The 22,095-nt window shown below is 48.1% G+C and overlaps 2 protein-coding genes across 2 annotated transcripts; one reads left to right on the top strand and one right to left on the bottom strand.

Moving 5' to 3' along the window:
- Window positions 1-688: 688 nt before the first annotated feature.
- On the bottom strand, window positions 689-5,896 carry LOC101878141 (C-C chemokine receptor type 8-like). The gene is made up of 4 exons (XM_005140139.3): window positions 5,806-5,896; window positions 4,675-4,780; window positions 4,296-4,354; window positions 689-2,806 (listed from the first exon to the last, which is right to left on the bottom strand). The coding sequence occupies exons 3-4, from the start codon at window positions 4,338-4,340 to the stop codon at window positions 1,736-1,738; spliced, it is 1,116 nt and encodes a 371-aa protein (XP_005140196.3). The 5' UTR covers window positions 4,341-4,354; window positions 4,675-4,780; window positions 5,806-5,896; the 3' UTR covers window positions 689-1,735.
- Window positions 5,897-7,926: 2,030 nt separating this feature from the next.
- CX3CR1 (C-X3-C motif chemokine receptor 1) lies at window positions 7,927-17,726 on the top strand. Its single transcript, XM_034064481.1, has 3 exons — window positions 7,927-8,072; window positions 9,192-9,262; window positions 16,138-17,726. Exon 3 carries the CDS (start codon window positions 16,152-16,154, stop codon window positions 17,214-17,216), a length of 1,065 nt encoding a protein of 354 aa, XP_033920372.1. The 5' UTR covers window positions 7,927-8,072; window positions 9,192-9,262; window positions 16,138-16,151; the 3' UTR covers window positions 17,217-17,726.
- Window positions 17,727-22,095: the final 4,369 nt, after the last annotated feature.

Here is a 22,095-nt window from a genome sequence, read left to right as displayed (position 1 = left end):
GGATGGAGCATTCACAACCTCCCTGGGCAACCCATACCAGTGCCTCACCACCCTAACAGTAAAGAATTTCTTCCTTATACCCAGTCTAAGCCTCTCCTGTTTAAGTTTGAACCTGTTACCCCTTGTCTTATCACTACAGTCCCTAATAAATAGTCGCTCTCCAGCATCCCTGTAGGCCCCGTTCAGATAGTGGAAGCTGCTGAGGTCTCCACACAGCTTCTCTTCTCCAGGCTGAACAGCCCCAGTGTTCTCAGCCTGTCTCCATACAGGAGGTGCTCCAGGCCCTGAGCATCCTCATAGCCTCCTCTGGACTTGTTCCAACAGTTCCATGTCCTTTTTATGTTGAGGACACCAGAACTGCACACAATACTCCAGGTGATGTCTCACAAGAGCAGAGTAGAGGGGCAGGATCACCTCCTTTGACCTGCTGGCCATGCTTCTTTTGATGCAGCCCAGGATTCGGTTGCTCTCTGGGCTGTGAGTGCACACTGCTGGCTCATGTTCATTTTCTCATCAACCAACACCCCCAAGTCCTTCTCCTCAGGCTGCTCTGAATTTCCTTTTTGTCCAACCTGTAGCTGTGCCTGGGATTGCTCCGACCCAGGTGTAGGACCTTGCACTTGCCATGGTTAAACTTCATGAGGTTGGCATCAGCCCACCTCACAGGTGTGTCAAGGTCCCTCTGGATGGCATTCCTTCCCTCCAGCGTATCAACTGAACCACACAGCTTCTATGCCACAGGATGCTGAATGTGTTACCCCAGTTTGTATCTCTCTCCATCCTGTTTTGGGCATCCACACAACAACCAGCCCCTTGGCAAACAGATCAGGGCACTGCTGAAAGCAGGAACCACCCTAACCTGTGGCTTACCAGCAAGCAGGACCACAGGAAGCTTTGGCATATCACTCTTACTGCTCTCTCAGCTCACACTCGGTACTTTTCAACTGTTAATCTTTTTTCTTCATGGTAACTATTTCTGTACTCATCCTTAGGGCACTCATTCATTCTCATAAGGGTGTTTCCTTGACAACCACAGTGTAATTTCTGAGCTACAACTTCCAAACCCTTCCAGCCAAGGAGCTGCAGGCCTTGGTAGTGGATGGAGAGCCAGGACCATACCTAGATACTCCTCCACATCGATTACAACAAAACACATGCATAGCATTTCTCTTTGTTGCCTAAATATTCCCCCATTAAGCTCTTTCTGGGCTGGAAGCCTCATTCAGACCTGTCAACAAAGCCAGGCCCTGGTATGAGACCTTAAACATTGACCTTTTCTCCCCAAAGAGTGGGTTTGGGCTCCTGCTGTGAGCCTTGACCCTGCTTACAAAGCCAGTCCACTCTGATGGGATGAAGGAAGGAGAAGCCAAATGTCCTGAGTTTGGAAACATAACCAACTTCTTTCAGTACTGAATCTGAGGTGGGGAAAGAAGTGCTTCTAAGGCACCTCTCTGTGCTGCTCAGAGAGTGCGGAGGGCTGCTGGTTATTTCATCCTCCCTTTCACAATGCAGGCAGGGCAGAACATGCCAGGGAAAAGGGAGGAAGATGCTAAAGAAAGACACTAAAAGCTAAGAACCCCAAAGGCAACCATGTTAGAAAGCAAGCTGAAGCAGCTGCTTCCACTTTTGCTATCCTAAAAGGTTGCCCAAACAGTTCTTCCCTGTGGATGCCCTGTTGGGAGGGTTTCTCAGCCTCAGGTCATCTGTTGAGGATGAAAGGTTTTCACCTGTAGCTCTACAAGACAGCACCAACAGAAGATGACTGTGAGGATGCTGCATGCACAGACAAGTGCTTGTCCAGTCTGTACCCACTGTGGTCTTTGCAGAACAACAGAAAACGGGCACATTTACTGAAAGCTTCATGGAGATGCTTCTTGAACTTCTCACCCACAAAGGCATAGATGACGGGGTTGAGGCAGCAGTGTACAAAGGAGAGTGCCTCAGTCAGCTCCATGGCTAGGTCTAACCTTTGGCTTGTCTGGCAGTCATCAATGATGTGCATGTTTCTCAGCGAGTCCAGGAAAAGCACAATGTTAACGGGGGTCCAGAAGAGGACGAACACGATGACAACAATAAAAGTCAGTTTAATTGCTCTGTACTTGTTCTGAGTATGGCACTTCTGCAGGTTTCTCAAGATGCTGTGGTAGCAGAAGATGAGAACACCCACAGGGATCAGCCACCCCAGGACATTGACTTCAGTGTTACTGAAAGTCTTCCAGCCATTGCTGCTGTCAGGATAGCGAGGCAGGCACTTGGTCTGGTTATAGTAAGTTGTCTCCTGGAAGAATATCAAGTCTGGTACTGACGCTAATATGGCAACTGCCCAAAGGATCAGGCTGGTGATAGCCCCATGAGCAGTTGTCCGAACCTGTAGAGCGTAGACAGACTGGACAATGGCCAAGTACCTGTCGATGCTCATGATGGTGATGAAGAAGGCGCTGCTGTAGAAGCCAATGAAGTAAGCTGAGCTGATGATTTTACACATTGCGTTACCAAAAGCCCACTGAGTTGTGATGGAGTACTGAACCAAGAAGGGGAGGGAGAAAACAAAGAGGAGGTCAGAGATGGCGAGGTTCAGCAGATACACATCAGTCATGGCCCTGACTTTCTTGAAAGCTGTTAGGATCCAAACGACCAATGCATTTCCCACAAGGCCAGTCACAAACAGGAGGGAGTACAGCACTGGAAAAAAGGCAGATGCAAATGCTGGGATGCTGTCAAGATCACAGTTGATGTCCAGGTCTGGGTAGTAGAAGTTGTATCCGTAGGCTGCAGAGGAGTTAGATGTTGGGGACATGTAACCCACCTGGCGAAGAACAATGGAGTTCATGAGGCTCAAATACCAAATTACTCTGTTAGTATACATACTAGGCACAAGTCAGCTCACAACAGGCTGCATAGAATCATGGACTGGTTGGGGTTGGAAGGGAACTTAAAGCTCACTCAGTTCCAACCCCTGCCATGGGCATGGACACCTCACACTAAACCAGGTTGCTCCAAGGTCCTGTGTCCAACCTGGCCTTGAACACTGCCAGGGATGGGGCAGCCACAGCTTCTCTGGGCACCCTGTGCCAGTGCCTCAGCACCCTCACAGGGAAGAGCTTCTGCCTAAGAGCTCAGCTCAGTCTCCCCTCTGGCAGGTTAAAGCCATTCCCCTTGTTCTGTCCCTACCTGCTCTTGCAGAAAGTCTCTGTCCATGAGGACTCTGCCTCAGCTGTGTTGGAGGATGTAAAGGTCCTTTCCAACCCTAAATATTCTACCATTCTATGATGCAAACAAGGAACAAACATGAGCGATCAGTCCTCTCCTGCAAGGTCCTCTGGCAGCTGTGGTGGTACACCAGAGGTTACCGGTATTCCCTACCTGCTCTGCATGGGATGTCCAGCCCCATGCCTCAGTCCAGGCAGGGCACCAGCACCAGAAACAAGGTGCATCTCCAAACCAGAAAACAAATGGGCATGGCCAGGGGGCTGAGAGCCCCTAACACAGGTTTCAGGGTCCTGTTGCATGTGTCCTTTAGAAAGGAGGAAGGGAGTAGGGCTCAGAGAGGAACTGATGCTCATTTAAAGGCTGTGTTTCCAGTTAGCTGAGTGCCAGAAATAGCATTTTATGGGATCAGTTCCTGCACAGTTCCAGCAGGCTTTCAGCTGTAAAGCACATACAGGTCACCAGCAGGTGCTGCACATTGCATGTTTCTCCATGCCAGGTGGGATCAGAAGTGGCAGGTCCGGTCTGAAGGACAACTTCCCAAAGAGCAGACAGGGCTTTCTGCCCCTTCCTCCCTCCTCCCCATCAGGAGCTTTTCCCTCTGCCTATGCCAGCACAAACTGCTGCTCCTGCCCACAAAGTCTTTCCTTTGCCAACAGGTTTCCCTTTCACAACCAATGGCTTTGCTCTCCCAGCAACAGTCAGGATGCACCAGCATCAGCAGCGTGCCCCTTCCCAGCTCCCTGGCCCCTTGCAGCCCATCCAACAGCCACCACAGCATCCCTGGGCAGCACCTGTGACACCAAACAGGTAAAGATGGGTGATGGCATATCTCCTGGCCAGGATGTTCTCCTACCATTATCCCTGCCCTTAAAGCCAGCCTTCCTCCACAAACACCTCCACAAACAGCCTCCTAAGCCAAAGGCATTTTCACCCCATGTATTTTTATGACAAGAGCATCACTCTGATTTCTTCTAAGCCCCCATCATCCCTCCCAGTGCTATGTGTCCCCATAGGCACAACTGGACCCCTCCCATGTGCTGCCAGCCTGGGCTTGCAGGACAGCAGCCCAGCAGGGAGAGACTCACCAACATGTCCTCAGAGCCCAGCAGGTATGTCAAGTTCACCTCCATAATCCAACACGGGTCTGAAAAAGTGCCAAAACGAAGCCTTTAGAGTACAGCTTTTAAGCAGCAGGCATACCTTCACCCGTATATGGTGACAGCATTTACCTTAGCAAGTCACAGGCAAGGTCTTCACTGGAACGGTGCACAGTCATAAAGTGCCTTTTTCTTTGTGAGATAAGTGTTACACTGGAGATGTGTGAAACCCCAAACCAATGGTTTCAGCCCGTCAGTGACAGTCAGAGGAACGGAAATTGCCAGGTGTATGTTCTGAATAAGCAGTGTGTTCTTTCACTTTGAGCATCTCTATGAACGTCAGTGGAAGAGGTTTGCAATTACCCACCTGTGCCTGTGCTGTGCTCCCATCCCACCTCCTGCTCTCCTCTGCTCTGGGGATTCTTGGTGAAGATGCCTGTGGACAATGGCCTAAGGATGCCAAGAGCCAGCAACTGTAAAGGGCACAATGTTCACATTAACATTGATCCTTGGGAGGCATCTTCATCCTTGCACCCACCCACCCACAGACAGAAATACCCAAGAGAGCTGCTCATAGACTCATGGAATAATATAGGTTGGAGGAGACCTTTAACATCAAGCCTAACCATAAACCTAACACTGCCAGGTCTGTATCACCCTTCCTTCCCAAAACATGCACCCTGAAGACACTCTCACAGATAACACTGAAATAAAGCCCTAAACAGCTTTCCTGGATATCCACCGGCTCTGCCAAGTGCCTGCTGGTGCCTTATGGCCTCCTTAGTCAGTCCTGCACCTCTCCAAACTGGAGCTGCCGGGTTGGCCAGCACAAGGAGCAAGCAGCACCAGCAGCCCTGAGCCTGCTGTGCAGCAGGGAGAGTGGGTCAGCAGCCACCCTGCAGGAGATGAGGCTGAGGGTGACATTGGGACCCTCACCCCACTCCCATCCTGTTCAGGGAGGCATTTCGGGGAGCTGAGCACAAGAGGAGCAGCATTGGCTGCTCCAGCATCTGCACAGAGCCTGTGGCAGGACATCCTTTGCTGCCTGTGCTGGTGGGTGCACACATGGCAGCACAGAGCACCCTCGGAGCTGCTCCTGGGACACACAGCGCTGGAGGCCTCACAGCCCCTCCGGGGGTCAGACTGCATCCCCAGAGGGACAAACTGACACCAAAGGGCACCTTTGCTTGCAGCTCACCAAGCCCCAGGCTCTGGCTATGGGGGCAGGATGAGGCATCAGCAGGCATCAGTGGCACAAGCTGCTGGCACCTCTTGTGTGGGGGAGAGACATGGTCACACACCACTGGAGGGGACCCTGGCTGTGCCCCTATGGCAGTGGGAAGCCCTCTGAGGGGTGCTTGGCAACAGGGCAAATTAGGCAGCATTCTGTTTCAGGAGACCTGCCTGAGCCTCTGTCCCCTCTCCAAAGCAGGAGGAACCATTTTCATCCCCAGACATAGCTCCTTATTCTGTCAAAGGACAACTTCTGCATCCTCACCTTTTAAATGGAGGATGAATGTGTCTCCCAGGGGTGGCTGGAAAGGCACCAGAGCTGAGGTGTCCCCTTGCATCTTTCAGCGACATGAAGGGATGAGGCTCCCTCTGCTGGGTTCTCCTGCAGAAGCAAGGCACAGACATGGTATCTATGCAGGGTTGTGTATGTCATCACATACACACACGTATGCCCTTCACTGCAAGAGAGACATTGAGGTGCTGGAGTGGGGCCAGAGAAGGGCAATGGACCTGATGAAGGGCCACCTCACTACAACCTCCTGTTGTAGTGTTGGCAGTTGTCGAGAGCAATAAGGTCACCCCTGAACCTTCTCTAGAAGCATTTACCTTGCAGGCCAGACTTATCTCCTCAAAATGCTTTATTCCATAAGGCTTGAATTTGCAGCACAAGTGTGCAGCAGCCTGTCTGCCTGAGCTGAGCTGAGCTGCCCATGGAGCAGGAGGAGATGCTGCTGCTGTGCAAACACCACTTGTGTCCCCATATGTGGAAAGAAACAAGTTCCCAGATTTGGAAGGAAACTTAAGAGGGAGGGGGAATAAGAACAAAAGGAGTCTTCCCCACTCTTTACCCACTGTATCCCTGCATGGCACATCCTTGACTCCCGATTTCCTCCTTTCTCCCATACCCCACAGTTGGGAAGGCACCGAAGTCTGCCTTAGCCCTTCCCAGGAAAGGTCTTGCTGGTTACAAGAGATGCATTGTCTCTTTTTAACTTGGAGAAACACAAGATGCTTCCCCCCCTCATGTAAAGACCAGAATGAAACTATTTTCAGCAGCTTTCTCAGGCTTCCTTATCCCTGAGGTGTTTCCTGAGTACCAGAGGGTGAACAGAGGTCATAGATGGAGAGCAGATAATATTGATGTTGCAGTTGTTTTTCAGGCAGTGTTGTGTTCACTTCATACCTATTCATGTTCCACTACAAGTGCTAACCATGATAATGAGCAACACCCTTATCTAGGGTTATCACTCTCAGCAGAATACAACAGAAAGCCTTTTTGGTCTCCCTGGGGATGTCTGTGAGTCAGCCTGACTTGGTTTCTCTTTAGTTGAAGTCCTCCAGTCAAAACCTGTGGGTATTCCTTTTGGCAAACCTCATTGCTTCTGTGCTAGCTTCCAGTTGGATTCTGGGCAGTGCTGGAGGGCAGGGGTTGACCACTGCCTATAGGGAAACACAGCTGTAAGAGAAAGAGATGAGGTGTAAAGATCTGCTGCTCTGGCCCTTTCCTATTCCCTAACCTTTAGACTTCCTTTTCAGTAGGTACCTTTGCTGTTCCTGGCTAACACCTAACCAGGGATTGGTTTCCTGGTTATTTCTGTGGGTGCTGACATCACTTGTGCAGTTTGGTTGATGCTGGAAGCTCAGGTTGGCCTCAGGTGTATTGCTATGTGGTGGTTAGGGATGTAAGCTTTGCTACACAAAGCATAATGCCCCAAAAAGACATGTATTTATCAGAAATAGCATAACTTACACAAGAATATTTGCCTGGCAAGTCACTACACCAGTCAGTGAGCTCAGAAAACCTGGAAGATGCTCACCATCCCAAAGCCCCCATCCAGCCCAGCCTGCTCGGATGCAGTGTTACTGACATGCTTTGATACCTTCTTCTGCCTTCACTGGTCTGCAGCCTCATGTTACACCCAATTTACTATGTGTGGTGCCCCTTACATACGTTAGGTACCATTTTTATTCTGTGTGTTACTGCTATATGCAGTTTTGCCAGCTCCAGGAGGCATTCTTTTAACTGACCACCAGTGAGCTGCTTATAGCTGCAGGGGTCCCCAGTGCCAGCCTGTGCCCCACGTTGTACCATTCTGTACCTGTACCCCTTTGTGCTGCATCCTGCATCCCCACTGCTCAGGGGAACATACCAGACTTGTATACACTGCACTGAGTCAAAAATACCTCATCCTGCATAGGACAAGGGGAACCAAGGGGGTGGCAGCTTTTACACCCCAAATATGAGGCTCCTCAGGCATTTCTTCTGTGCAAATCCTGTCCTCTGTAAGCACTTCTGCCCCTCAGAGTGGCCGCATCCTGCTTCACAGTTTCACAAGGCACCAGCAGGACCGGAGCAGAGCACATTAATACTTTGTCAGCACAGCCACGAAGCTCAGCCCAGGAAGCTGCCCTGCCAGACTTCACATGTTTCATAGGGTAGGCATCAGCTCTAGAGAAGAGGAAATATACATTGAAACCCAAACAGGCTTTGCTTGAAGAAAACATTGGTTTTCACTGCAGCTATGAATTAAGGTAAGAGACAATTCCACTTGACCTATACTTTGACAGAGCAGGAGGACAACAAATGGTGTCTGGTGTACTTACTTAAGTACACTGCTTAGTGCTTGGAATCTAAGTGATACTTAATTTGGGTAAAGATGATGTGAATAATGTTTACAAATGGTGAAAGTAGAAAGGGAAAAGCTTTTATGAATCAAAGTGACCCAGAGCAGAGAGATTTTAGTGTGATGTGTTATTTGTGGCAATATTCACCCTGGGTAGAAATCTTCAGGTTAATGCTGACAGATGGCTAGTGTGCAGCATAGGAAAGACAGAGCAAGGAGATGCAGCCCTTCTACTTCATTAGATGGGTTTTGTTAGATGTCAGAACTCACCAGCATTACTTGATTTTAGTTCTAGTCAGCGAACCAGCATCCCAAACATCACCGACACTGAAGGACAGCCCGAACCAGAAAGTCTTCTAGAGATGGCAGCAAGTGTCTGATGAGGACAGAGCAGCAAGAGAATGGCAGGAATGAAAATAAACCCTGAAACCCCAACTTTCTGTATGAGCAAATCACTTCATTTCCCTGTGACTCAGATTTCCATGGGGAGGTTGTTGTTACAAGGATGGCTGCTTGTGTAATATTAACATAGATCCAGAAACAGAAGTTCTGTGGGGCAATTGGTGCAGCCAGAGGCAGTGAATTGGGTGAGAGGATAAAAGACAGCAACTGAAATGAATTCTGAGGGTTTGGGCAGCACAGAAAAAGTCCAAAAGGGAGAGGAAAAGGCTAAAGTTTGACAAAGAACACTTAACACTTACTCTGAGAGTAAATCATTGAGTAAATCCCAGGAAGGGGCTGTCAACTCCAGAACCTACATCTCATCTGGACATAGTCAAGAAGGAGTAATGCTCTCTAAAATAACAGAAGGTGATCTAAGAGATGCCCCATTTGTAGATAGCCTTCTCAGTTTTCTGAAGGATGCTGAAGCAATGTCAGCTTATTAATAACAAAAGGGGGGGGGCAGGAAGTAAATAGGCCCCATAATAAATGTGGTGAGAGGATGGGGTGAGTGGTAACCATAAACAAGCACAAACAGTGCACATAGCTACAAAAATCCATCTGTTTTCACTGTCCCCTTCAACAGAGAAAGCAAAAGGAATTTGAATGCTGCTTAAGAAGGGTTGGCCTGGGAAAAAGGACTCTGAGGAGCAGCAGGTAAGAGAAAACACCAGTGTAATGCTCAGCAACAGGTATAACATTACACAGTGTCATGAGCACAAAAGGGAACTAAAGGGCTATAGGACATACCTGTGAAGCAGATGTCCCAAGAAAACCCTGATCCTGGCACTCACCATCAAAGGACAACCCCAAATCCCAGTGCCCTGTGGGCAGCTCTGTGCCCCAGCAGCTGAGTTAAAGTGCTCCCCAGCTTCTGTGAGGACAAATACAACTGCTGCTCTCCAACAGGATTCTCAGTGTTCACCTGGTTTGTGGTTCCTGCCTGGAAACCACCTCAGGTTGCAGAGGACCCTTGGGTTTGGCTATAGGATCATGATCCTAAGTCATGGATGAAAACTTCAGAAGCATTTCAGTGATTCTTGAGGCTCAGTTTTAAGACCCTGAGAAAACACAGGAGTCTGAATCATACTGTCAGGCCATGGCTCCCTTGCTGAAATGGGTTTTTAAGGCTCTGACCTCCTTAGGGCCAGATAACTAAGGGTACTTTGACTGCCAGAGGTTCAGGCTAATGCCCTGTGGGACTTTTCAGAAGCCCCCCAGTATTTAGCTCCCTTTTGGAAGAATGCCCCATCCCTGGCAGTGCTCAAGGCCAGGTTGGACAGGGCTTGGAGCAACCTGGTCTAATGTGAGGTGTACCCTGCCTGTGGCAGGGTGTTAGCACTGAATGAGCTTTAAGGCCCTCTCCAACCCAAACCAGTCTGGGATTCGGTGAGTCTGTGGTTGGTATCAATGATAGCACCCCAGGAAGATGCCTTGATGTGACTATTGGCATGGTCGCTTGCTCAAGAGCCTTGGTTATGCCCTGAAAGTGGAGCCGTGGCAAAATCAGATGTGATGGGTTAAGCTGAAATTTGTGCTCTGGTTACTTGGTGCCCTGCAGTTACCTGCAGATTAGCATGGAACATCTAAGAAAGCACTTTCCAATGCTATAAAGCCTTAGGGAAAGGTGGAAAAGATCCTCTCCTACCCTCCATGATCCAAGCCTGATCTTTTCAAGTGTACTTTTTTACCCCAAACAATTGGTTTAAGTTTGTAGACTTTATCCCCAGCTGGTTGGGGTCTGCTTCCAATTCAGCTTGTGATGCTGGTGTCAAAACTGTAGAACTGCTCCAGGGAAGGGGTGTTTTTTATACCTCTTTCACCTAAATGCCTTTGTAAAGGGACCACAGACCTCTGCAAGATTCAGACTTCTGTTTGCCTTAGTGAGCAGTGGTTTGATTGGTTTTCATTTCTGGGTGCTTTATTTAGGACACCTTAAATACCCTAATTTTCAGAAGTCCTCAGCATCACATTTCTGCACCTTGAATCCACCTTGAGCTGGAAACTATAATAATACAGCAGCCCACAGTTCTATTCTCTTCTAAAGAACTCACCCTTGAAGTCCAGGGCCAGGTCTCCATAAATGAAATCAACCAAAGCAATAAGGGATTATTAAGAATAACCCTGCCAGGCCACAGAAATGGCCTGGCTGATGTGAGAATAAATCACAGAATTAAAAGGAAATACCAAAGAAAGGTGTTTTCTCACCTTAAATTCATCAGGGGAGGACTGGAGGACCAGGGAGCGAGGATGCATCTGGGATAACACCACACACCCAATTGGAAGTGATGGAGGAATGATAAAATAACTGGTTAGAAGGTGGCAAAACATGCAGGGTTTAACAGAGGCACTACAGACTGGCTATTTGATAGCAACATCCCTGTCCCCAAACAGAGGGGACCCAAACAGAGTCATTGTGGCTATGATGAGTGTGCCCCAGTAGCTCATCAGGGGCTGTAGGGTTGGGCTCCTCCACTGTGTCTGGCCTAAACCCATATCCCAGACTGGTATTTTCTCTTGTGGAGATTCTCAGACATGCAAAAACCTTTTCCTACTTGAAGTCTGTTCCAATCATTTGCCTTTCACTGTTAAAATGTGTGTCTGATTTTCAGCTTGCAAGTCTCCAGTTTGAATTTCCATGCTTCAGTTTATGATATAGCTAATCCCACTACATGAGCAAGGCTATGAGATCAAGTGTACACCTACAGCCCCAGGCTCTGCAGTCATAAAGCCACTTCCCATTTAGCACATCTCTAAACATCTGTAAGCACCTGAGGGTTGCATCAGCTTTTCTTTCTGCAACATCTGGCTAAGGGCTGGCTTTCAGACTGCCCATAGCAGCAGGCAGGTTTGCCAGCAGATGTGCTCCCACTCTTGAGACACAGTCTGTGGTGTTTAACTCCCTAGTGTGTCACTTTGGCTGCTTTAAAGCCAATGTGAATCATCCAGGAAGTCCCAAATTATTCAAGTCTGTCTGAATTACTGTCTAATTCTGTTTCATCACTTCCCCTGGCACCTCTGATTCCCAGTCTGATTTCAGACCGATGAGGAAAATACAAGTTTGGGGCTTTCAGTTCATTATTCCTACAGATCTTTTTATAAGCAATACTCACACTAAACCATGGCACCCAAGGCTCTGTCCATCCTGGCCTTGAACACTGCCAGGGATGGAGCATTCACAGCTTCCCTGGGCAGCCCATTCCAGTGCCTCACGCCTCATCCTTGTGGCCTCCTCTCGACTTGCTCCAACAGCTCCATGTCCTCAGGTCAGCTGCTTCCAGCACCTGCACAGGTGGAACAGAAAGATTATCTCCTCAACTGGGGACTGAATAGAAGACTGAGATATAACTTTATAGTAACTGCAGCTGCTGTGCTGCTTTTGACCCCTGCTATCTAACAGGATCCCAAACAACTCCAGAGACTGTCCTATAACAACGGAGCCGCCCAGCTCTGAAAGATGAGCTAAGTGTATTACAGGAACCAGTTGGGCGTAGGACTGGAAACTGAGCCCCATCACAGGTTAGGTATTGCTGTAAGTCTAAGTTTTGTTCTGGGTATCATACACATGGTGGTTAGAGGTGTCTGCAGCAGTCTGGTGGTTGCATGATAGCTGCTTGGTGCCAGGCTGCTGAAGGGTTTCAGCCAGAGTGCTATTAGGACTCACATCTCTCCTGTTGGTTTCCACCTAGTTGTGGTTAATTCACTTAAAGCTCTTTCTTTAGTGTGTTAGAAGAGCCACCAACAGCTAAACCACATCATCTGGATGTACCTGAGGACACCTCTATGGTATGGCCCAGACCCCCCAGCTGGCCACAAGCAGATGGGTGTAGTCACAAATGCACAAAAGCAACACGTTTATATTTGGGTAGGGTGGTGACAGCACACAAGTAAGGGTGAGAAAGGCAGATGTGCCCATTGGGTTTCATAGGGCTTCCCACAAAGCCTCCATCTTCCCTGGGCCCCTGAATCATTGGCGTGCAGCTTTGCCTTCATGAGAAGAGTGCACAACTCAGCCTCCCCCAGAAGTGCTGACTAAGGTGTGAAGATCCTCCTAAGCCTTACATACTCCTATAAGCACATTGTGCAAGTCTGAAGTGTGACCCTCTGCCTTGGCTGTTGTTTGTCAGCTTCCCATTGGGGGACAGCAATGCACAGAGGTGAAGTACCCACAAACCCCTCTTCTTGGTGGTAACGTGGCACTTGGCTGAAGCACCAGGGGTGGTAACTGGAAAGCTCAGCTGCATAAAGGATTTGGCTCTTGTCACCCAGACTGATGCCAGTGCTGGTTTTGAAGGCTGAAATGCACCTTCTGTTGCTTAGAGGAGTTTGTGGTTCTCTCCTAATTTCACTTCCCTGTGTATTACATATAGTGCACGTGGTTGTTTGGAATAGCTGGGTTGAGAAACAGGGGGTTTGGGTCCTGCAGGCTATTGTCTTTGAGATAGCTATAAACATGATGAAGGGCAGAAGTGTCTGTGGGAGCAGGGTGTAAAATTGCTGGGGAAGTCTGGAGAGAGACAGCAAAGTGGTTGAGCAGTTCCATGAGAAGCAGAAGTGAATCTACTCTTTCCTGTACTCAGCAAGGGAAAACATCTGGTGCAGGGACCCCACAGCCCTGCAGTCTTCCTCAGCATCCTCTGTGCTCTTCGGGTCACCTCATACCCCAGACTGGGACCGTTTTGTGCCAGCAGTTTTGGATGCCGATATCATTTATGTGAATGTAGCTCTTGCCATGCAGCATCTTCCCCTTCCTGTTGGCCTAAGTACCATGGGCTTTGCAATGACCCATCCAGGTAAAGGAAGTAATTTGTTACTGTAGAAATAAACGATCCCCATCAGTGAGCTGGAGGAGATTACCTGACTGAAAAGGTGCTTCAGGAAAGATTGGTGCCCAGGTGACATTCCCCTTTACTTCAGTAAGACCAGGAGCTCATCCTGCACCTCCATGTAAATGGTCTCCTATGGAGAAGGTGGCCATTCCTGCACCCAGCAGGCAGTGCCAGTACATGCAGCCTGTGCTGGAGTCTGCCAGACCTGAGGGCTACCCTATGGTGGGAGCTGCATTTCCTCACCAGTGTGAAACCCTCCCTGTGCTCAAGAGAGTGCAGTGGTTTGTGTGGACACATATGGGAACCTCCAGAGGAACAAGCTGCCTTTCTAGGTATGAATTAAGGGAAAAAGCATTGGAAAGACCAGTACAGCTACTGGTTCTCAGAGAGGAGACTAAACCAGTGTGTGCCCCTCCTCTCCAGGTCAGGGATGTCACCCAGCACACACAGTCTAGGCAAGCACCACCGAGCAACCCTCTCTGGATGCTAATGGGATACAAGCAGGCAACAGTCAGTTGTTACCTCTGTACATAGTGGGACTTCTGCTCATCACACACACATTGAAACAGGAGCACACAGAGCAGAGAAGAAGCTGGGGCACTCTGCAGAAACATTGTGGCCTCTGCTTGGCTTTGTGTCAGAGTCATGAAGTTCGGATGGGACTTCTGAAGGTCTATTGTCCAAATGCATGCTCAGAACAGGGCTGGATGAGTTACAAGTGGCTCCAGGGATGGAGAGCCCACAACCTCCATGAAGCCCTATTGAGGTGTTTGATCATCTTCATGGTGAAAATGATTTTCCATATAGTGAGTAACAATTTCCCATGGCCATTGCCTCTTACTCCTCTGAGGGAAGTTGCCTGCTTTGCATTTACACCTCCTCACTAGATTCCCCTTTGAGATGCCTCTTGTTGAGGCTGATCAAACCCACTTAGCATCTTCTCATGGCCAGACCCAGTCATTTTGGTAGCCGTAAGCTACCGCACACTGGCACATCAGTGAAGAACCAGCTGTGGATCACATCAGCCCACAGAGGAAGGTGGAGGCTCAGATGCAGTCACAGCTCAGTGGCAGAGCTGAGTAGGCTCCTGTAGTGACTCATATTCCGCACAAGAGCCTTGGTGTACCCTGACAAGTCTTTCCATTTTAAAGGCACCTTCTGCATGCATTTCAGCTCAGAAAAGGAGAAAGAAAACATCACATTTCAAGAGGAAACGGCCTCAAGCTGCCCCAGGGCAGGTTTAGATGGAGCTGAGGAACAATTCCTTGCCCAGAGGGTGCTCAGGCATTGGAACAGGCTGCCCAGGGCAGGGCTGCAGGCACCGTCCCTGCAAGTGTTCACACAGCTGGAGACGAGGCCTCAGTGCCATGGGTTAGTGGTGGCCTTGGCAGGGCTGGGAATGGTTGGGCTGGATGGGCTTGAAGGGCTTTTCCAACCTGGTTGGTTCTATGGCTATGATCAGGATGGGAAGGCAGAACATGATGGCCATCTGCGATCTGTCCTGTTCATTTCTGTATCCCTCAGCAGGGTAAAGTTAAAGAGATGAGGAGCCTGACACATATCTCTGTAGGCATCTCTAATCTCACAGTATCTTGTCTGCAACTGCTATCAGCTTCTGCCCCAGCACCTATGCATTTCCTGTTCATCCCACCTAATTCTGCTGGTCAGATACCACATCTCCAGCAGCTGGAGAGTTAGACTGGGCTGCAAGCAGGGCCAGGCTGTGCATTCAGACTCAGCTCCAGTTCTAGTGGGCAGGCACTGCAAGAGGTGCTGAGCCCATGGGTGTGCCTGCTTGCTGCAAACTGCCTTCCCATGCCATGCCCATGCTCTGAAACTACCAGTGCTGAGACAGCCCTTCTTATAGCCCACTTTTCCTGTTCATAACCACAAAGATTGTTTTCTAATGACTGCGGGCACTTCTCATTTCAATGCTTGGAAGACAGCAAGGCTTTGAACATTCAGACTAGCATTTCCAACTAGCACAGAAACCCCATCTTTGAGAAATGACTGCAAAAGAGGCCAGAAATTCATGGCCCACACCACAAAGGGTGCTCTGGCAATGAGGCCTTAGGAGGAAAAGTCAATGGTCACAGTAGCCACACATGGGAGAGTTTGTTGTTGTTAGCACTACATCAAATGAAACTTCTTGGGCAAGGACTGTCTCACACCTCATGATATCTCTGTTTCATGCCTAGTCTCACAAGGCTTATTTTAAACAGAGGCTATAAGAACTATTGCTGTCAGTGAAGAGTGGATGTGCTGGGATTGCAGCCACTTCACTCTAAGTGTTAGGAATGGGAGCAGTTACACACCATTGGCATCTACCACTGAGTAACGTGCCCATGCTCTCCTTATAGTCAAAAGGAGCTTCAGCAACACAGTCTGGAAAGCAGCCTACCTTGTCTTCAAGTGCATTTGGCCTGACACTGCTCTTCATTGGCTCTGTTGACCACATCTTCCACTGACAGGAGATATAAAGATCTGATAAGAGGCAGCTTATGGTTACTGAACCACGTCCCTTCCTTACAGCCTGTGTGGGTTCCTGTAAGAAGACACTGTGACCAAGGCGTAGTTATCAGTTGCAGTTTTGTTCTCACTGACCTTTCCTTCCAGATCCAGCTTTAACAAGCTGGTTTGGCCATATTGTCATCTCCATGGATCTCCCTCTCTGATGTTATCCTCTTTTCCCTTTTCATGTAGCCAGAAGATCCAGCATGACGGAAGCATTCACAGGAACAACAGCCGAATACACTTACGATGAACAAGCTTTTTCCTGCAATAAGTCTGATATCCAAGAGTTTGGGAAAATATTCCTGCCAATATTTTATATCACAGTGTTTGCTCTTGGCCTCACAGGGAACCTAATGGTGGTTTTTGCCATTGTGAAAGAAGGCAGCAGGAAAAGCATCACTGACATCTATCTACTGAACTTGACTATCTCAGACCTTCTCTTCGTGATCTCCCTCCCCTTCTGGGCCTCCAACACAGTGCGTGGATGGACCCTCGGAACTGTTCCATGCACGGTTGTTACCTCGCTGTATTACATTGGTTTCTTTGGGGGCATGTTCTTTATCACTGTTATCAGTATCGACAGGTACTTGGCCATTGTCCGGGCAACGTATTCTCTGCAATCCAGAACAGTGAAGCATGGCTTTCTTGTAACCTGTGCGGTGTGGGCAATAGCTGTTCTAGTGTCAGTGCCACAGTTTGTGTTCTCCCAGCTGGCAGAAAACAACTGCATTTCTGTCTACCCCCAGGAGCTGGAGAACATCTGGCCAGTGTTCTGCAATGTGGAGCTGAACACGCTCGGGTTTTTCATCCCGGTCTGTATCATTTGCTATTGCTACTGTGGGATCATCAGGACCCTGCTGTCCTGCAAGAACCAGAAGAAAGCACGGGCTGTAAAGCTGGTCTTGGTGGTGGTGGTGGTGTTTTTTCTGTTCTGGTCCCCATACAACGTCCTGGTTTTCCTAGAGACTTTAAAGCACTATGAGGTATTCACAAGTTGCAACCAAATCAAATCCCTGGACTACGCCATGCACCTGACTGAAACCATCGCATTCAGCCACTGCTGTCTCAACCCTTTTATCTATGCCTTTGCTGGGCAAAAGTTCAGGAAATACCTTCATCGTGTGTGCTTAAAGTACTGCCCATTCCTGTGCTTCTGTGGGCCCTGCAGCCGCTACCAGGTCACCCCTCCGGCCAGCTATGCAGAAAGCATGGTGAACAGCAACATAACCCTCAACACCAGCGACCAGGATGCCTCTGTCTTCGTCTGAAAGGCTCTGTGAAGAAGAAACGTGTGTAAATACATCGTCTGCAGGACCAGCCACCTCTGAGAGTTGCCATTACCCGTGTGAAGAGACTCAATAGCTGCACGGAATCACTGATATGTGCCTCTTGGTAAGCATTAGATGTTCTAAACCAGTGAAGATTTTAAGAACCAAAGCAGTACAACATGTCAAGGGTGAATGTGGAACTGAATCAAGAGAGAGGAAGGGGGAAAGTAGAAGCAAAAGCAGCACTCTAGGCCTGGCATGGGAGTTGGAGAAGGATTTAAGGACAAGGAGGCTGCTGAGTAGTTTCATCATTGAAACTTGCACACATGCCAGTGTATGAACACAGGGTACAAATGTACATAGACCTCAACTCAGTTTCTCAGTCAAGAATCTGTTTCAGATCACATTAAACAGAATCTGTTTAATGAATGGCAACTGACTGTTATCAAGGGCAATGTTTTCAATACTTAAGGGGTATATTTTTGATGCTACGTATTCATATAGAAGTGATTTTGGGGTATTGATTGCAATAAATGTTTTACCTGTGCTTTCATACCTAATAAAATCCTACTGTTAAGACACCCCAGAGTTATTTCTGAATACACATTTACTGCCAGCAATGCACTCAGTGTTTATAGCATGTGCTAACCAGAGCAAAGACCATGCTTAAGGATTTGGGTCCTGACATGGAGCTGATCCAGGAAAAGGTATGGGTTTGGGAATCATTGTGCTTAGTCCAAGTACATCACGATCAGGTTGCGAATTGCTTGGAGAGGGTGGTAAGTACATGCTTCATGCCCATACTCTGCTTGCCACACATTGTAAACATTCAACCAGAAGCTACCAATGCACTTCCAGACACCAGACTTACTGTCCAAGATGAAATGCAGTCTAAATGTCACTTGAAATCAAATTCCATTTCAAAGTCCAGCCTGACCAAGCGGGATCAGACAATCACCTCTGTCCCCACCCCCAGGCAAGTGGCATTGGAAATAAATGGGATTTTCACAGTGTTTTGTAAGGAAATGTCAATATGTGCAGAAAGAAAGAGGAAGATGCTCTGAAATTAAACACGAAGCTGTGTCTGCACGAAATCAGCCTGGAGAGGGTGGGTTGCCAAGCTGAGCAATGCAGTCTCCCTTGGCTTATTTGAATTCCCTTTTCTATTCCAGACAACAGGGAGTTACTGAGTGGGAGGAGTAAAAGGCACATTTAGATATGGTCCACGTGCTGTGTCCAGCATGAAGCCTCTCTGACAGCTCTCTAGGGAGGACAACACTTCCCTGCCTATCCCAGGGGTTTCCCAGCAATCCTGCCCATCCCACAGTGCATCCCAGCACACATAACTTCCAGACCCATCTTCACAGTGCAGACGTGCTCCTGTGAGCCCAATGATTGTCAGCCTAAGATCATTGGTGCTTACGCCATGTATCTGCAAGTTATTATAATGAATGTGTTATTTACGTGCTCAGTATTTGAGTGTTCATATGAAAAGCTTCAGGGTGGCTCCTTAGCACTGGGTTCTGCAGCAAACAGCTTGTCCGTGCAGAGGCCTCCTCATAGCAGAAGTGGTAAATCAAAGAAAACCCATTGAAAACCAAACCATTTTCCTTCTGTTTGCATCAGCAGAAGAGTTTCCTTGTAATTGTCCCTTAACAACCCTTCAGCCTCCAGGAAACATCCAGTGCTCTGAAGGCAACTGGTAACCAGCTTTACCAGGACTGGGCTGAGCTGCAGATGAAGGCTTTGCTGCTCTTCACTGTACTGAACCATGCCAGGATATATGGGGAGCCACAGCCCCACAGCTCCTGCCCACACTGTGCCTCTGCTGTGCTGTCTCCTGTGTGCCTTGCACCATTCAAGCCTGACTGAAAGTCCACTGATGTCTCTTTAAGTCCCTCCACTGGACTTCCAGTTAAGTGTATTCTTTACTTAAAGATGCTAATTTCTCTTTCAAAGCCTCTGCAGCAGGAAGCTGGTGCTTTCTAACTGCCCAACCAATTTACACCATACACTTTCCTATGTCCAGCATTAAGGCTGCATATATCCTTAGATCAACACATCCCTGAGGACCATCCAGTCCCTATCCATCACATATGAGAAAGGAAACCAGTCTCTCAGTATGGGATAACCCCTTTTCATCTGCCATAAATTAAGGATAGACTCTTGCTTACTTAGCAAGTCACAGTTTACACATGGAAACACACACACAGAAGCACTCTTGGTATAATCTATCCATTGAATAGCATTTGGTTGTGCAAAAAGGTCAGGAAACCTCTGGATTGGGGGGGGGATTGGGCTCTGTGGTTTTGGGGTGGTGAGCTGTGTTTGCATCTTATTTTGCCATTGCGATCAATGCTTCCTGTTTGAGAATCACACTGACACATAACATAAATCTTTTAGCAGCAGGGTTACACTTTGAGGAACAGATAAAACCCAAATCCTCATCTACTTATAAATAGAATGAACAAGGCACATATTTAGCCACACTGCTTGCAGTGAGGTATGTGGATATGAAGTGTCTTTTTCAGGTGCCACTATGAATCCCTCTCATTCAAATATCCCATATAATATGCTATTGTTTGCAACACTGACATCAACAGCCCCTACCTGCACAATTCCTTTGGATTGAGAATTTGTTGGGAATGGATCTGAAGCCTTGGTCCAAGGTAGTCTGAAGTTTAAGGCTCTATTTAATAGAGACACTATGAACACATTGGTGATGGATTAACTTCTGTCATTTCCATTTTGTTTGTTACCTTTGGGACATCCTTCACTGAGATCTCATGGATAATACAAAACCATTGTCCCAGCAGGATGCTCTGATGCCAATGAGGGGACAAGTCCCATCCATGCAAGCTTCCATACCAAGTCCTGCTGTTTCTAACAACCAAAGGGGAGTTTCCCAAAGAAAACCTCAGTGACCAGCTTTCTTCTTCCCAAACCATTTGCACTGTCTCTCCCCATCATTGCTTTTGCAGCTCCTGGCAGGTAACGTTTTCCTCTGTAGCTATTCCCAAGGCATGCTGTGATGCTTTGCCAAAGGCCATTTACAGACCCCTTATAAACGGCCACATTTTAGCAGCGAATGAACTATTTTCTGCATTAAGGACTTACCCATTCCTGCAGCAAGATTTACAGCTCCCACTCCAGTCTCTTGACTCTGTAAGAGACCCAGAGCTATAATGAAAACCTGTTACTTGCAGGGATGCCATCCTAAGATTCAAACCAAACCTAAACATGAGAACAGTTCAGAACTGGTACAAGGCACTTGTCACACACATACAGCCCTTCTGGTGAAGCTGCTGATGATTCTTCATAAGCACTTCCTAATTTGCTTGGTAACCACTGCAAGAGCTTGGTTTTCAACATACACGCACCCAGACCTCAAGACCTGGGCTCTGCAGTGTCAGTGTTATCACATTGGTTTCAATGCAGAAAAGAACACCTACCACCTGCTCCTGTGTAATTTGTTTGTTACATGGATATTCAAGGCATGAATGTCAGTAGTTAAGAGACTGTATTTAGTAGTTAATATATTGTATTTGCCATTCCTTTCCCTAAAGACACAATGTATAATAGCTCCCATTGGACATGGGGAAAGCAGTTTAGCTTGTGAAGGAGTTTACCTTTATCCAGCTTCCAACTGTGATCCTTCAATCAGCTGGAAGCAGCACATTCACCTTACATCACTGAAGGCAGAGGTTAGTGATAGGACAGAGAATACAAGCAAGGACCCTGGCATTCCTTTTCCGCTCTATAGATGATATTATCCACTTGCCATCAGCAGCTGTAACCAGAACAGTCCATTTGCCACCCCCCTCAGATTTTAGATCTCTAATTGATAAGTTAAATGCATTTGTCACTGCTCTATATTCAATGCAGCCCAACAATCCAGCTACAAGGAGGTCAATAGGCTGGGATGATGCAGGCCATTGAAAGAAGCTGTGTTTCTCCCACCAGAAGTTTGCATTTAGCCCCTAAATGCTCCATTTGCTACATTAAAATCAAACCCAGCAGCAGGGTGACACAAAGAAGCAGCAGCACAGCTTGCAATAGATTTGCAGGGCACATTAGAGGATGCTGTGGAAGCAGAAGGGTAGATGGCTCCATACATCTGCTGACAAGACAGTTCCCTTTAGTGCCAGACATGTGCTGCTGCCTCCATGTGCAAGTTCCTATGCACTTCACCAGCACAGCTCCTTACATAGAAGAACTGCTTGAAACCTTGAGCTGCAGCTTCCATTATTTCTCTGGGCTCCAAGGAGGTAGGAGCAAACTAGAAGGAAATGGTATGTCCAAGAGGCACTAGAGCAAGTTGTTGCACTGCCTCTGTCCCACCCCTTTGCCCCAGGCAACTGAGTAATGTGGGCTCCAATTTGGCCATAACAGGAGCACAAAGCAGTGAGGAGCATCTCCCACTGGAAGGGCCTCAGACAATAGTGCTAATGGCCTAAAACTGCTCAGGGATGGGGAATTGGGTTAGCACACACAGGAACTTCTTTTCCAGCTCTTCCTTGGGTCATCTCACTGGACTCCTAGGAAGGTGTTTGAGGAGGCTTAAAGCTGGGTTTGTTTGGTTTATAAATGGTTAATATTGACTCAAATCTGACCAGGTCTTCACCCCTGAGTGCTTTAGAGCCCCTCTCCAGCACATCTGTGCTTTACTGTAGCCCCTCTCAGTATTACCTTAGGAAACAGAGGTCCTCATGCTGCTGTCAGATGGTTTTTCTGAGGGAGCCCTCATTTGAAGCACTAAGACTCACCATCACTTGGTCCCTTGTTCAGTTCCTTCTTCTTGGTCCTGTTGCTGGCTCCTGCTCTCCAGATCCTCCTCATCGCTCAGGTTCCAGGAGACTACAGTGCAAGGGATGGTCAG

Source organism: Melopsittacus undulatus, chromosome 1 (assembly GCF_012275295.1).
Source record: "Melopsittacus undulatus isolate bMelUnd1 chromosome 1, bMelUnd1.mat.Z, whole genome shotgun sequence".
In the NCBI taxonomy this organism is placed as follows: Eukaryota; Metazoa; Chordata; class Aves; order Psittaciformes; family Psittaculidae; genus Melopsittacus; species Melopsittacus undulatus.
Note: the sequence above shows the minus strand (reverse complement) of the source record. Positions and strands in the feature narration are given on the sequence as shown.

Bases quoted from the DNA above. Each gene is read 5' to 3' on its own strand.
- LOC101878141 (XM_005140139.3), bottom strand. From the start codon at position 4,340: ATGGAGGTGAACTTGACATACCTGCTGGGCTCTGAGGACATGTTG. The intron at 2,807-4,295 runs GTGAGTCTCTCC...GTTCTTCGCCAG, and splicing joins TGGGCTCTGAGGACATGTTG to GTGGGTTACATGTCCCCAAC.
- CX3CR1 (XM_034064481.1), top strand. From the start codon at position 16,152: ATGACGGAAGCATTCACAGGAACAACAGCCGAATACACTTACGATGAA.